The sequence below is a fragment of the Ptychodera flava genome, chromosome 15, assembly GCF_041260155.1.
Source record: "Ptychodera flava strain L36383 chromosome 15, AS_Pfla_20210202, whole genome shotgun sequence".
NCBI lineage: Eukaryota > Metazoa > Hemichordata > Enteropneusta > Ptychoderidae > Ptychodera > Ptychodera flava.
The window spans coordinates 1,158,655-1,175,246 of record NC_091942.1 but is presented as its reverse complement, the minus strand read 5'-3'; the positions used below and the strand labels follow the sequence as shown (position 1 = coordinate 1,175,246).

Below are 16,592 nucleotides of genomic sequence, written 5' to 3'. Positions count from 1 at the left end.
GCCGACTGTCTTTAGTTAATTCTTTAGATAATGATAGACGCATACCAGTCATGACAAAGCCAGATATTCACCCAATATAAACTCTGCATTTTAGTGTGTTAAAGTAGAAGCCGTTCAGAACCTGTTGCGACGCTCGAGACGACGTTGACCGAGACAGACGCCTAAGTACTAGACTAGTGTGAGACATAGAAGTTTTACCGTGTAACCTTACGTTACTCAGCTGAGTAAAGTCCTACGACTTAAAGTGTATTTCGGTGTATCGTTGCCGTCTCTTATACGTCTACTGCTATATCACAGCCACGCTACGTGACAATATGTTGCTTTTTGGGTTGTTGACTCGTCACCACGTGACTTCCTTTTTGTTTAAATGTGTCCGATTTACTAGTAAAGCGGACAGCTTTTTACAAAAAGAACTATCCGAGTTACTTGAAAATAGGAAAATTTAAACAAAAGAATTTGTAAATCGGACACTTTTAAACAAAAGAAAGCCAGATGGTAATTATAAAATATTTATATTTATATAAAATATTGACTGATTGGTAGGTGTACCCGTGCTACGATATATTTTTATTCTTTTTCTCTAGTAAAGCGGACAGCTTTTTACAAAAGAACTATCCGAGTTACTTGAAAATAGGAAACTGTTTTGCAGAAAACGACCATTGACCAACCATTTTGCAGAAAACGACCATTGACCAACTGCAAAAACGACCATTGACCAATCATTTTGCAGAAAACGACCATTGACCGACCATTTTGCAGAAAACAACCATTTTGCAGAAAACGCATACTTTTCACCCCTAGCTTATTTCAGCAAATGGTGGGCCTAGAGGTTTGTACTTTGAACTGTCCAGGGTATACCAATGCCGAGCCGAGTGCTCCCATCTCAGTCCCGATCCTCCAATGACAATCCTTCTCACCCATACAGAATGGTTGTAAAGATGTAGGCTTTATGTTTTTTTTCACAGTAGCTTGTGGTTAATATGGCGAATGGCTCTCAGTCTTGTGACCAAGAAAATGTTCCTGGGTCACAGCGGCTGTCTTAGTGTCTGCCGTGTACCTTAATAACCACAAACCACTGTTGGTTTATCTTAGGGATGGACCATTAGACCTTGGGAGGGGGGGGTTGGTCACAATGAAATTGTGAAAATTTTTTTTTTACTATTGTAAATTTCTGAAATTTTTTTTTCCAATTGAGATTAGCTGTGCAAATTTTTTTTTTCAGAGTAAATTTTCAGATTTATAATTTTTTTTTAGTTCGTCGCTGTCTGAAGATAAAGAGGGCAAAGATGTGGTGCCAAGCACCACAAGCAGCCACGACGCGGTCACGGGGCGGGGGGGGTCAGGAGAGGGGTGTCCCCCTGCTGCTGTTGGAGCTTTTGAAAAACAGAGATTAAAATGGTGTTATTTGGTGGCACTTGGGGAGTATTTTTGCGGGGGGAGGTCAGGAGGGGGTGTCCCCCTCCTGCCGTGGAGCTTTTGAAAAATAGAGATTAAAATGGTGTTATTTGGTGGCACTTGGGGAGTATTTTTGCGGGGGGTGGTCAGGAGGGGGTTTCCCCCTCCTGCCGTTTGAGCTTTTGAAAAATAGAGATTAAAATGGTGTTATTTGGTGGCACTTGGGGAGTATTTTCGTGGGGGGAGGTCAGGAGGGGAGTGTCCCCCCTCCTGCTGTTGGAGCTTTTGAAAAATAGAGATAAAAATGGTGTTATTTGGTGGCACTTTGGGAGCATTTTTTTCGGATTACACATCTTCCTCTGAAACATGGTCTTCTTGCTCCTCAGTAGCTTCCTATAGTTTTGAAAATTGACTATTTTGGTTTCCTGGCTTCCCTTTCTACTGCGTGGTGGAATGCCTACATTCACCCCACCAAACATCATGCATATCTCATGATTTACAATTGATTTTGACAAGCTGAGAAGCTAAAATAAGCTAAATAATATACTTAAATTTGCAAATTTGTGTTTTTAGAGCAATTGATGCACTTTTTTGATCAAAACATCTATTTCGCTGTAGCAGCATGTCCAAATTGATTGGATGTGTATAGATGTGTTGAAATTTCAATATTTGTCTTTTTAGGGCAATTTATGCCATTCATGGTCAAAAAATCTGTATTCTCTGAAAGGGCTTGTCCAATTTCTTTGAAATTTGCTACACAAAAACGATTATTCATGCAGATTTATTCAGTATTTGCCATCGAGAAACTTTCAAAGTTCAACCCTTTTGTGTGTTTTTGTGTTGGGATTTGTTTGATAGATGGCATTCTACGTAGTGTATTGTTGAATGTTAAAACATGTGTTGCTGTTGTTTTTTGAGAAAAAAAATTGAAAATGCCTTTTTAAAAGCAAAATAATACATAATGACTTGATATGTTATTTTATCATTATTGACGTGTTTCTACTTGTTCACCCATTCTTGCATTCATCATTGCAATAAAATGCTGTGAAAAAAATGAAACTGATGTGGCCTGCATCTGTTTACCTTGATCTTAAAAGGCAAATACAACTTTCTGTCTAGACAACCATACCATAGTTTCAATGTTTTACCTAGTGTACCTGCTTGGTTTGTACGCAGGAAACAAGTAGAAAACAGGCTCTATAATTTCATAATTTTCAAGTGATCAGAATACAAAAGTCCTGAAAAGATAAGATAATCACAACTTCCAGTATAAGGGATACAGTCACTCTAAATGTATAAATTACAATTAAAAATGTGCCTGGAGGATGTACTAAAAAATACAGAAAGTTGCTTTCTGTCGGTAAAATCTAAAAAAAATTCAAAATTTTAAAGACTTTTGCAGATTTTTTTTTTACGCCTTTGTCTTCTGATTTATTTTTTTTTATTTTGCAAACTAGTTTGAAGATTTTTTTTTTTCCTAACTTTCTGCTCTGAAAATTTTTTTTTTCTGTTTTTGACCACCCCCCTCCCAAGATCTAATGGTCCGTCCCTTAGCTCAGTCGCTTCGATACATATCTTTAAGTTCAACTTACGGTATATGTTATTCCAGTAGAAGTGAGCAAAGAGATCAAGAAGTTGTTTCGTATAGTGCAGGCACTGCAGCTATGTTAGAACAGATATTGCCCCGCTCGAACAGCCCGACCATAAAGGTCATTTCTCCCTACTGTGACGTAGCACAGCCAAACACTCGCAAATAGGGCTAACGAGAATGCAAAGCACCGACGCATTCTGTATCATATCTCTGTCATATCATCTGTCCCTTTTCCATTTCTCTCGACCTTGTTCTGCATGTAATGTCTAGCTCAAATGATGGTTTGCAGCAGCCGGTGTTAAATACAGTATTCCACAAATTTGTTCGAAGTAGAACATAACCTAACTTTACAGAAAACCCAAGAAATAACATTTACCAATTCAGCCGAGGGGGGCAAGAAAATTAATATTTTTACATATGCATGGTTTTAGTAAGATTTTATTACACAACAATAAGGTACAAATTCCTTTACACTTATTTCATGACGTCATAAAGCCAATCATGCTTTATATTCAGAAACATTTGGACGGGACTGCTATGAGGCAGGATTACGAAAATTTGGACAAATCGGCGATTGAAAAAATCTCAATTTTTGAAGACATATCCTAGGCCCATAGTGTATACAGAAAAGTACGTAACGCCACTATTAGGGCTGAAGTCGGTCAATTAATATATACTTCTATCACTGGGTCATAAAGGATAGTTAATCATGATCAAGGCTTATATTTTCCATGTTGTTATTACTTTATTATACATATGAAAAGTTCCATAAAAACATACTAAGTCTGTGGTCATAGTAGACAAGTAAATACCCAAATGCACTTCAATCTAATAATGTTCAGTATCTATGCCAAAGTCGCGCTGTTACATGAAGCATACAATGCTTACGACGGGCGTTCACAGTATTGTCTACTACAAGGTTTGTAAACAGTACGGTATACTATGTTGCCCGTGTCAAGTATTATCAATAGGCGTTCGACTATTCCATTTGCCTAGACCCTACACATCGCTCACGGCCTCCGTGCCGCCGACCACCTGTTCAGTGATTTTTTCAAATATTGCAGAGCGAAAAGGAAACTTGAATCTGATCAAATACCAAACTGATTTTATTAATAATATTTATATTTTATTATTTGTCGTATGTTTTTCTTACACTATAAACACTTATTGGCTGGCACCTCTCCATCAAACCCCGCATCAAACTCAACATCAAATACTGACTACATATCGTACAGTTCCCAATCTAACAATCTGACCATAGACTGTTCTCCTCTGTCTATTCTCTAACTTAAGAGACTTTCATGAAACAAATATCAAACCATTCTAACAGTGCGCTATGGTTTTACCATAGACAGTAGAGAGTTTCTCTACTGTCTGTGGTTTACTGATTAAAATACTTTCAATAAAAAAGTGGCATGAACTTTCTCCTTAAAACGATACACTACTGAAGCTTAGTTTATTTGCAAAGCAATGCTGGGCCTTAGCCCATCGCACAAATAAGTTACAAAAATTGACATACAATGAGACGGTTCACAACCAGAAAGTTTAGACAGAAACGATTCAAAAATAGCAAAGTCAATTACAATGTGTTTAAATCAGCAAGGAAAATCAAAACACAAAAATACATGCAACGAGGAAGCTGTCAGACCTAGAAAGTCTTCTCGTTTCTCAAATGCTTTTAAAAGATAGAGTGATAGACAGGATAGAATTTGCTTATTTTGTGAAGCTAGTATTTCTGAAAGTCTGTTCACATAAATATTTAACCTCCATGGTAAAGGAAAGTAAGTAGTTCTGATGTCTTGATAAAGCGGGCAGATAAACACAAAGTGAAATTCATCTTCTAATGCAGTTATATTTTCCTCAACTCTACAGTATTCACAAATTCTTTGTTGAATTGGCAAATTAAGGTGACGACCTTTTTCAATATTAAGTTTATGAGTAGAACAACGAAAGTTGGCTGAAATTCTCTTTCTTTCATAGCTCAGAAAATTCAAATACCTCTCTGGTTCAAGTAAGGATTTAAAAGTACAATACAAATTTAGACGCGAAGAGCTAGTTATACTAGTATGCCATTCTTGATAACAACAATCCTTAACCCTTTGTGAAAAATTTAACAAAAATAATTCTGTGTTACCAACTTGTTGTTCAAACCATACAATTCCAAAACACTATTTAAAAAGTAAATTTTTAACACGTGTAGCTAGCCCATGTAACTTTACCAGATTCATCCAGTTGTTTTAACATAAGGTAACAAGCTTTAGGGTACCTATTATTTTCCATTTCAATCAATTTTAACCAATAAGCAATACATCTTTTAAAATAAAAACAACACAATGGATTCCTGCCACATTCACCAAGTACAGCCGCAGTGTTAACACTACTGTTTACACCAGTTAAAAATTTACAAAACTTGATTTGAACACGTTCAATACACTACTGAAGCAAATGTAACTGAAACTAAGTTAATTGACCATTATCAAACTTTTTAGAAATATAGTAATAATAACTTTCACATTAAAAGTATATGCCAAATAGAATTTCATTACCAATTAGAATCATGCCTTAATACAACTATAATAATCACACGGTGATAAAAAAAAGTCAATGATAAAACCGAGAATAATTAATTGCGACCTAGCAGTGGAAGAGATACAATGCGTTTTCCCATAACCTCAATCACTGAAAGCTGCTCTACGAATACTTGCAGTGTATAGGAAATAAATTGTACATTTTGCTAGTCTCTCCGGAACATTAAGTCGAAAGCGATATTTTTTCAAGAAAGATATTTCTTCTAACAAAACAAGAATTTTCATTCAGCGAACGACTCACGGACTTTATTTTCACATCATATAAACTAAGATATAAGCTTTAATCAAGACATATTTATTATTTTTCTACACAAAAGAGATGTAAACCTTTCTTTACTGGCAAGCAATAAAATACTATTATTATTCAGCAAATATTTGATGATACAAGTGATAATAACGAGTCAACAAAATATAATGAACGTGAATGATAAGGGGGTTTAGATTCTGATTCACACTCTCCAAAGAAACCGCGCCTTCACTCGCAGCGGTAATCTGCTGCATGGCCATGTTAAAGCGCCACCATGAGGCAATTTCTCCCGAAATTCGTGCGTCCTCATCCGCCCTTCGCCCGCTTGACTGTCTTACCGGAAGATGATTTCATAAACACGCTCACGATGTCAAAAGGAGTGACATTACTAAGGAGCATCGGGAAAAGTGGACTCATTCGAAATGCACTGTTCGTTGGTGGCATATTTTCAGCCTCCGAATTCACTCAAGAGACTATCATCGGGGTTGAAAAGTATGATTTCGTCAAAATTGCACGATTCGGCGTGTTCGGTTTGTGTTGCAGCGGCCCATTTAACTACACATGGTTCAGAGTGCTCGAATTTGCATTGCCTGGGTATGCCAGGAAGACCGTTCTCAAAAAGCTAGTTGCGGACCAGCTGTTTGCAGCCCCCTTAATCACAGCAGGATTTTTCGTAGGTAGGTGACAGTAGTTGTATTTATGACATGTTCCGGATATTCAACTTTGTGACTGCACGACATGATGACCCTGGGTCTTGAGGTCAAGGCCATACCGACAGTATGGCGGTCTCGTGTCTAGGCCTAGCTATGCTACGGTTTGTTCAGATTCAACTTCGCCAGCCAACTTTAATATATACGGGTGTTTATTCGGGCAGGGACCACATGTAATACTCAGGGCAATGGACGTACAATAGGTACATACGCAGGGAGACTATATACTTCGCCGACCCAATGGAGGTACTGTTAACAGTGTAGTAGCTAGCATAGACTTTGTCCTACATCCAGTATCTGAATTTAGGACTGAACAAGGATCCAATTAATTTATCAGACTTAAGGCTAAAAACGATAACCAGATGCTGGAGAGTATAGAAAGGGACCACAGGCGCTCCTTAGCTGGGTAGTCTGCTAAGTAGATCGATTTTTGGATCGATCTATTGATCCCGTAGTCGATATGCCTGCCACTGCAACCTAAATACTCACAAGGTGTGCAACACAATCACTCAAAAAACACACCACCCGATTTGTCAACTGGCCGTGCGCTCGCACAAAACATTCAGAACTACACTCCCATATACCTAGTCGGATCACAAATTTAACCATCTCCTCGAAAACCACGCCAATGAACGTGTTACTCGCATCATCTTGAAGAAATTGGCCGTGTTTTGAGACCAAGCGTAGAGAAATGTGGCCTGCAGAACAATTCTACCATATGATGTAATTTATTCCACTACTGATTGGCTAACCAACGGCCAAAACAAAGGTCCTGGCAAGACGTCACTGGTTGAATCAATTAGCAGTGGAAAAAATGACGTCATATGGTAGAATCGTTCTGCAGACCGCATTACACCACGCTTGGTCTCAAAACACGGCCAATTTCTTCAAGATGACGCGAGTAACACATTCATCGGCGTGATTTTTGAGGAGATAGTTAAATTTGTGATCCAACTAGGTATATGGGAGTGTAGTTCTGAATGTTTTGTGCGAGCACACGGCCAGTTGACAAATCGGGTGGTGTGTTTTTTGAGTGATTGTGTTGCACACCTTGTGAGTATGTGGCGGGCATATCGACTACGGGATCAATAGAACGATCTGAAAATCAATCTACTTAGCAGACTACCCAGCTAAGGAGCGCCTGTGAAAGGGACATACCCCCAGTAGGAATCTGATTAAAATCAGATGTAGAGTACGGCGACGTCTCTGTACTTGTGCGATTTTCTCTTGACCAGGGACCACATGTAATACTCAGGGCAATGGACGTACAATAGGTACATACGCAAGAGAAAACCTCAGTAGTACCATGCTTCATGCTGTGTGTTCCCGTCATTACTTGCCTCCATCACCTATAACATCATATGCAGAGCTACCCTCGGTAGCTAATCTACCATTTCTCAAATTTAGGTCAATGCCAACGATGATTTCAAGCTATTCCAAAGTATCATTACAGAGTATAACCAACACTAGCTGTGCATTGGTGCTTCAATTTCTAGTGATTTACACTTTGATGCTTTATAAAATTTCTGTGTTTGTTCGGTAGTCATGACAGTCAACATTAGAAGACTTATTATGTTAAAACCATCTTCTTTCAAGAAACCTAACTCTATCTCTATTAGCTTTTAACAATGATGGGCGGCTTTCTTAAAAGAGCTGTCAAATGAATCTCAAAACATGTTTCTCATCAGTCACATTTAGGGAGCCAAGCCTAATGGATGTGAATGCTTTGTATCTTGTTTCTCAATTACAGGCTGTTTGCAACCTTGGCTTACAAAATTGCAGTTCATTCTCACACTATTATTAAAAGCAGCGCCTATGAAATTCTCAAATTTGCAGCTCAAGTGTTATCCATTAATAATTGTAGAGTGTACAATATGTCCATGATGAAGATCAAGTGTACCTGAGATCCAGCCGTCATTGTCATGTGATACTTTAATTTCACATATGACAGAATTTTTATGAAATCCTATTTGTAACAGGTCATATGACACCAAAAGTTTTTAGATTTAGGTACTGTAATGACAGATCCTGCATAGCAGAAACAGTGACATGTTTGGTTTGTTTTACTTGAAGCATTTTACAATGACCATTTAAGTCCTTTATGATAACTGGTGGGCCATTGTACTCACTTTTTAGCAGAAATGTGCGATCAAAATCACATGAAAAAAAAAAAACCAAGACCAAGGCATAATGATTCACAGTAATCTAACAGACATTAAAGACAATGGTATGATACTGTCCATGTCATTTATTGCAGTTATGGACTTCTTGGAAAGAAAAGAAGATGTTTTTGCCGAGGCAAAGAAAAAGACAATACCAACCTGGATGGCAGGTTTAGTTTTCTGGCCACCAGCCCAAGTGAGAATAATTATTTATGTTATTTAATATTATGTTTTAAGGGGGCGCTGCAACCAACACAGCATATTTTGCTCAAAAATCACTTTTTGGCAAATATTTATTCAATTTCAATTAAGTTGTTAACCCAAGATTAAAATATTTGTGGGGTTCACCTTGTAGCTTGTAAAGCAGTCGAATGTTACGTGATAAAGAAGTGTTAATTTATGCAAATGTGTGCAAATCACCTGATTTCCTGGGTTCTTTCTCCTCCCAATTTCAAAATTTCCAAAGAATTTAACTCAACTCAGGCTGAGTCAAATTTTCTGAAATTTTCATATTATGTTCTTTAAATGCTATATAACAAAACAGCTATTTTGTTTGGCAATAAAATTCTTACATTTTGAATAAGAGGCATTTTAATTTTGCTTATCATGATTTTAATCAATTTTTTAGAGTGTCACTGTCAGTCTTTAAACCCCTACCATTTTAGAATGAGGATAGATAATGCCAAATAAAATAGTCGTTTTTTTCTGCATATACTCTTCTTTCAAGTGAAATATTACATTTCAGAAAATAGTGTCTAGTTTTTGATTTAAATTAATTTTTATCATTAATACAAAAATTGAGGTTTTATACCCCAAATATACACCCACTTCATCCTTTGAGTAAACTACTGCTACCATACAAAAATTTAAAGTCTCTGTTTTTTGAAAATATGTAGTATGAGGGGGTTTCCTTGTCATCTTTGATGAGAAATATTGCTTTGAAAAAAAACTGTGTTGACAACATGAAGCTCCACCTTAATTGCATTATCAAAGACAAACGTCTTTTTCAAATTATCCATTGCAAACCTCCTGTGATTTTTGATATTATAGTTTGTAAACATATTTGAAAATTAAAAACAAACATGCATGCAGGGGAGTATCCATAACATCATACAGTCATACTTCACTTTTTTTGGTTCAAACATTGAGTTAATTACTGTTTCAACAAGGAAAGTCAGTGTGACCTATTTGAGTTAATGACGGCTTCAATGAGAAAAGTCAGTGTGACCTATATTTGAGTTAATGACTGTTTCAATGAGAAAAGTCAGTGTGACCTATATTTGAGTTAATGACTGTTTCGATGAGGAAAGTCAGTGTGACCTATATTTGAGTTAATGACGGCTTCAATAAGAAAAGTCAGTGTGAACTATATTTGAGTTAATGACTGTTTCAATGAGAAAAGTCAGTGTGACCTATATTGGAGTTAATGACTGTTTCAATGAAAAAGTCAGTGTGAACTATATTTGAGTTAATGACTGTTTCAATGAGGAAAGTCAGTGTAACCTATATTTGAGTTAATGACTGCTTCAATGAAAAAGTGTGAACTATATTTGAATTAATGACTGTCAATGAGGAAAGTCAGTGTAGACTATATTTGAGTTAATGACTGTTTCAATGAAAGTCAGTGTGACGTATATTGTAGTTAATGATTGCTTCATGAGAAAAGTCAGTATGAACTATATTTGAGTAAATGAGTGTTTCAATTTTTGAGGCAAATTTTGCTATTTTTGGACAAAAATCTTCTCCTTAATGGCTTGCTAGACAGCTTTAATACTTGGTACATTAAAGCTGTTGTGATGAAATCTGCAATTTTGTACTTAAGGGCAATTTTGACTATTTTTTGTCAAAAAATATTGTTTCTCTACATTTCTGAAATATGTTCTTTTATATAGATTCATAGTTTCTTAATCAGTTTTATTTCCTGTGCATAATCATCAATGTGTTGATATTGTTAGTAACATTTAGGCATTATTCTTTCTCTTCACAGTTTATCAATTTTATGTTTGTTCCTCTTCACTATCGAGTGGTGTATGTTGGCATTGTAGCTTACCTCTGGGCAAACTTTCTGTGTTATATGAGAAGGAAGGTGAGTTGAGAAGCCCGTAATGGCATTTATAATTTGTTTTTTATTGTTTCTTATTGAACAAGACAACCAATGTTACCATAACACTCCAGAATGATGGTTTTTGATTTTATAGGCCCAAGCCCATAGGGGCTTCGACCCTTAGTGGTTTTACTGGAGTTCTTCTTCTTCCTTGTCTTCTTCTTCTACTTTTTCTAAATTATTTGCCCCTTGGAAGTCAAGAAACTGTTGCATGTAAGTCGTTCAAACTTACAGGGATTATTGATCCTTAGTATTCTTGCATGTGACTTTTTCAAATGGCTAGGTCATGTGACTTGGCTGCCATTTTGGATTGAAAATTTGTAATCCACCTAATTTGCATAAAATTTGACTAATCAAAAAACTGTTGGGAAGTTATTTAGGGCACAGTACAAAGGTGCCATGGTTTAGATTTCAGGCTTATTTTTCTGCATTCTGTTTTTATGACTTTGGATGAACTTTATCTTCTTCAGTGTATCTCAGGACCTACGGGGATAAACTATGTCATTTTTGCAGCTTTAGCCAATGTATGCAAGTGCTTTGGTCCATGTGAAGCTGCTTTCAGCTTTAATTATAGTTTCTTTCATTTATCCTGTAGATGCATTTTCAGAGATTGTGTGTATTAATAACTATATATTAATAATAATAATATAATAAACAGCATATTTTTCTTGTTGTTCCCAACATGTTTTAAATAAAGTATGATTGACATTTGACACTGTCAGCTCAGTTTGACATGACAAGCATAAACATAACTTTTCTAGAATAATTAGAGATTATTTAGGCAATAAACCACCCCATCAACAAGTATACCGCAAGATTTTGAACAGTTCCTATCGGCGGCATGATAGCGAGTGCATATATGGAGTGAACTGGTCAAAATTGAGTGATACCCATTAAAGGGACAAAGTCAGCTACTTTTCATGAATTTTGTTTGATACGAGATACCACTTATATTGTTTGACACGTTGAAAGATACTGAATGAATGGGTGACCATGCATATATTCGACCCTGATTTTAGACATTATACATGAAACCATCGCGAAAATGAATTAATGGTCATGACCATTAATTCATTTTTATGAAATCTTTAATTGTATATTTTTTGCAGCTATTTTTGCCATTTTATGGCAGACCATCCTGAAATAAGCTATCAAAGATTTCCACCTTCATCAGCACACGTATCACAAATAGTTATTCTTTACATAACATCGCGAGTTCTGTCGGCGATTAGGTTGCTTGTCTTAGAACAAAGTGATAATCGCACATAACTAATATCATTTAAACAGTCAATGACAATGTCAATAAGCTTTCAGTCTTAGAACCAAAGAATTGAAGACTGTAACTTTCACTACATATGACTCAAAAAGATGAAGCAGGGATGTAGAAAATAGCTGGCAGCCAGCAAAAACAACCGGCTACAGCTAAAATTTGCCGTCTTTGAAAATTTAGTTTAAGTAAAAAATCAGGCATTTTAGACAAACTTAATGTGCACATACATTACTTATAACCACCTGTACTTTTATTTTTGTCAGCTGTAACCAAAATTTTCTACATCCCTGTGAAGCAGCCATTTATCTCACCATCTGTAATATCAGTCATACTGAGAAGATAGATTGTCAATTTGATATTTTTGTTTATAGACTCTTTACGGCCACTTTGAACAGCAACTTAAGGATCCCTACCAACATCAAAAACAGCTGAGGAGAATTATTTTACAGCATGTATTGTCCTCATGATCTTCAAACTTGAATTCACTTGATCAGACTGTAATTTATGTTTTGTGTTTGTTTCTGTTTTTTTCACAGAAGGATGTGAATTTCCTCAGTATAAAGTAAGGCATCAACTGACAAAATGGAACAACAACCATCTTCACAATTTCTTTTTTATTTTACCTGGTAATGAAATAATTCTTAAGCCATACTTTCGATTTCCGAAAGCTGTAAATTCTGATGAATTTTCATGGATTTTTAAGTCTGTAAACTAAGTGTACTCCCCTATTCATGTTGAAATTCCTAGTTATCAACTTGTCAACACAGCCTGTATTTGTGTAATGACCAAGTTTATTGTTGATGACTAAATTCTAGTTAAACATGCGTGATAGGAAAGCCAAGATCATGTGTTACCCACCCAACCCAAGGGATGGTGCTCATGACGAAAATATTGACAATGCCGTGAGACGAGGCATTATCAATATTACTATCATTAGCACCAGCCTTTGGGAAGGTAAAAAAGTCATGATCTTACCATCACTATAGGGTGTTATTATTTGTAATTACACTGACCAACACTGCTCCATCTGACAGTTCATGAGGAGCATAGTCATGAATTGCTGCTGTGAACTGCTCATGCAGTTCTCCTATTTCCATAACTGATAATTTCTAAAAACAGATACAGCCTTGATTGTCACTGATCTCAACTCACTGCGATAGTTTTCTGACAGTCACCCAAAATTTGATAATTACCGATAAATACAGAGACCAGTTATAATGCTTGTTTTAATGTTATTGTTATTGTCTTGACAGGCTGACATGACAGTACTAGTATTTTGGGCAGTCAGAGGTCCCAAATTGTTTACATATAGTTGGGTACTGTTAACCCTTTTAGTGCCACTTAAGTCAATTTTTGTTGCCTTTATAAAATATACCCTAATCAATGTTTTCTGACTTTTGCCAAAATTTTGATAAAAAACTGGCCAATGACATGTGATGTCCATTTGGTCCATAATTATCAAAAACGTTACAGAAAAATTCATATAAATTGGTAAAATATTGCACTGAAATTTTGATGGGAAAAATTACAGGAGACAAAGGCAACAGATGTACTAAAATTGTAAGTTGTAGTGGGGCCTGATATTTGTGATAATTTTGAATTATTTCAAAACTAGCAACAATCACCTTGGTATAACCCTTCAAGATATGTGTTCTGTGTCTTTTTGATTTTTTTTATATTTTATGCACAGTGAACAGTCTGAATTTTGATGTGTGACACATACCATTTGACTGAGATACTCAATGGGTACTGTATTTGAGTTAAATAAGTAACAGAATTTTTGTCATTACTGTGTAAAATTAAAAAAGTCATGCAAAGTATTGTATCTAAAAGACAAATTTCAGTTTTTTTGCAATTCAACTATACTTAAATGAAGTTTTTAAAAATAACGTGAACTCTGCTTCTGCGGGGATTTGTTAATAATTAACTTAAGTGCTGTTGATTGATAGATGACAATTTGTTATCATCATTGTAGCACCCTACATTGCGACAGCCAAACAAAAACCTCAGAATGAGCCAGTGACACATCTATCTGATGTAGTCAAATGGAATTGCTGGGGAAAACATTTATAATCAATGGTCATGTTATCTTTTATCTGCATGCTGTGGCTGTCATAGTTACCGGTAGTGTACTTTACACTCAGTATGAGTTCATTGATAATGCCAGTGGGAAGCTATGACAATATAACAAATGAATGAATCTGTGCACTCCAATAGTGTGCAGTAAAGATAATCTCAAGGTATAAGCTCGTGCCTCAAAAATGAAAGATTTCAACTTTTGGTCATACAATTTTTAAACTTATCTTTTAAAATCAAGAGTAGAAATCAGGGATCACTCTCCAAATTTTGGTAATAAAGAAACAAATTACCAAATATTTACCAATATTTAAAATTCACAATGTTCGTCATCCCTCTGTTATCTCTATGGAAGAAAATAAAATTCCTGATTTTCAAAAAATTAAGCTGTTGAAAACCTTTTTTACCCCAGAAGCTTCCAACTGAGCTGATACAAGTGACAGGCCAAAAGATTTGTAAAAAATTTGTAAAAATTGGAGAGTCTGAATATACCAGTATGTCACTGATGCATGTATTCTACCTTATCAACATGAGTTTCCTGTTGGCAATATCACCTCACCTCAGTGGCAGGTTAATGTCTCTACAACTTTGTCATATCACACTTCTCACTGCATAATGTGACCATTAGTCTCAGCCAATCATGACGGCCAAATTAAAATTGGTATAAGAATCTGCAGCAGTATAAATACAACTAAAGTTACAGCTATTGTACCTTTGAACAAATGTGATTACAAAACCTGTGTTGAAGTTATCTTCTAGTGTGATATTGGCAGGTGAAATGTCTTTGTGCAATATGTTACTGAAATAAAATAAAATAATTTTACAACAAGGTTTAGAGGCTTCATTAAATAACACTTTCAGGAAAAATGTTCAGTGTAATATATAGCTTGTGTTTCCCATGTGTACCGGTATATGGAAATGAGAGGTATTGGAATAAGTGCATTTTACTTAAGTTTTATATTGCTACTACCACCCACAGGTTCTCAAAACACTGCTTAGATGAGGTATCTGTGAGGCCCAGTGTTTTAGTGCGTATTGGCACTCTAGGCTAGGGCTGCATTCACAAATACTGGTGGGGGGCTGGAGGAATCCCAATTGAAATCTTGTTTTCAGATCCCCCCTTAATACCCTCAAAAAATTTCAAATGTCCCACTTCTATTTGATCAAAATTTCTCAAGTACCACCCCCAAAAAACTATCATATAGTTATAGCCAACTATATATTAAACATCTACACAAAGATATAAATAAAACATGGAGTTCTATTTGCAGATGTTCAATATAGCATTTGAAGACACAAACATAAATATGCTGTAGTGGTTACAGAAATGTTGTCAGCAGTTTGTAGAGCTAATTAGGCAAGTTCTTAAATTGATCCACTGATTTTTAAATCAATCAGTGGGCTTTTTGGATTTATCCGTCTATACGCGCCGACTTGAGTTTATATCCAACTCTTGCCAGGTCAATGTCACCCGCTGAAGAGCACACAAAATAACGATCATGAGAGAGTGTGCAAATTGTAAATTCCTGGCTTTGCTTACCAGTGAAAACCAAAAAAGATTTTTTTTAAAATACAATATATATATGACCTCAATGCTGCTTATAAAAATTTTAAAAATTTGCCATTCTGGAAGGTTGAAATATTCCATCAAATAAAACTTGATTCTCTGAAATTTTGGTTGCAATAATGGCAAATTTGGTAAAATATAAAAAAATTCAATTTATTTATTCACTCATTCTTTCATTTAAAGTAAGAATCGTACAGTTTAGTTTTAAATTTTGTATTGTAGTATGATTGTACGATTAGAATGTGAACATTTCATTCACTGAAAAAAAGAATATTGAATAGTATCTATCTATCTATCTATCTATCTAATTATCTATCTATCTATCTAATTATCTATCTATCTATCTATCTATCTATCTAATTATCTATCTATCTATCTATCTATCTATATATATATATATATATATATATATATATATATATATATATATATATATATATATATATATATATATATATTTATATACATGACTTTTCATTGCAGCTGCATGTTTAGAAAATCAAGCATGGTGACGTCCCCATCTTTATCAACTGCGTTCTTATTCTAATCCCTACAGCATGTCGAGCTGTCAAATATTTAGCTTGCCAAAACAGCCTGCATGCATATAGTCCCGGCATATAGTACTGTGTATTGTGCATTTGTATCATTGAACCTATTTGAAACTGTATATTGTGTGTCTCAGGCTGTAGTGATCAAGACAGCACAAAACTGTATTTAATATATTGCATAGAAATATTGAATAAATTATCAACAGTTGGAGCTCGTGTCCCATAATACAATGTCTTCTTGTTGTTTTTCTTATGAAAATTATATGGCATTCACACTAGTTCAGATAAATAGGGTCGTTTGCAACGCAGCCAGCGGTAGAAATGGGTCAGGGAA

At 35.5% G+C, this 16,592-nt stretch overlaps 1 protein-coding gene across 1 annotated transcript; it reads left to right on the top strand.

Moving 5' to 3' along the window:
• Nucleotides 1-6,108: 6,108 nt before the first annotated feature.
• On the top strand, nt 6,109-14,972 carry LOC139150894 (mpv17-like protein). Its single transcript, XM_070723341.1, has 4 exons — nt 6,109-6,498; nt 8,789-8,889; nt 10,681-10,779; nt 12,604-14,972. Exons 1-4 carry the CDS (start codon nt 6,189-6,191, stop codon nt 12,631-12,633), a joined length of 540 nt encoding a protein of 179 aa, XP_070579442.1. The 5' UTR covers nt 6,109-6,188; the 3' UTR covers nt 12,634-14,972.
• The last annotated feature ends 1,620 nt before the right edge of the window (nt 14,973-16,592 follow it).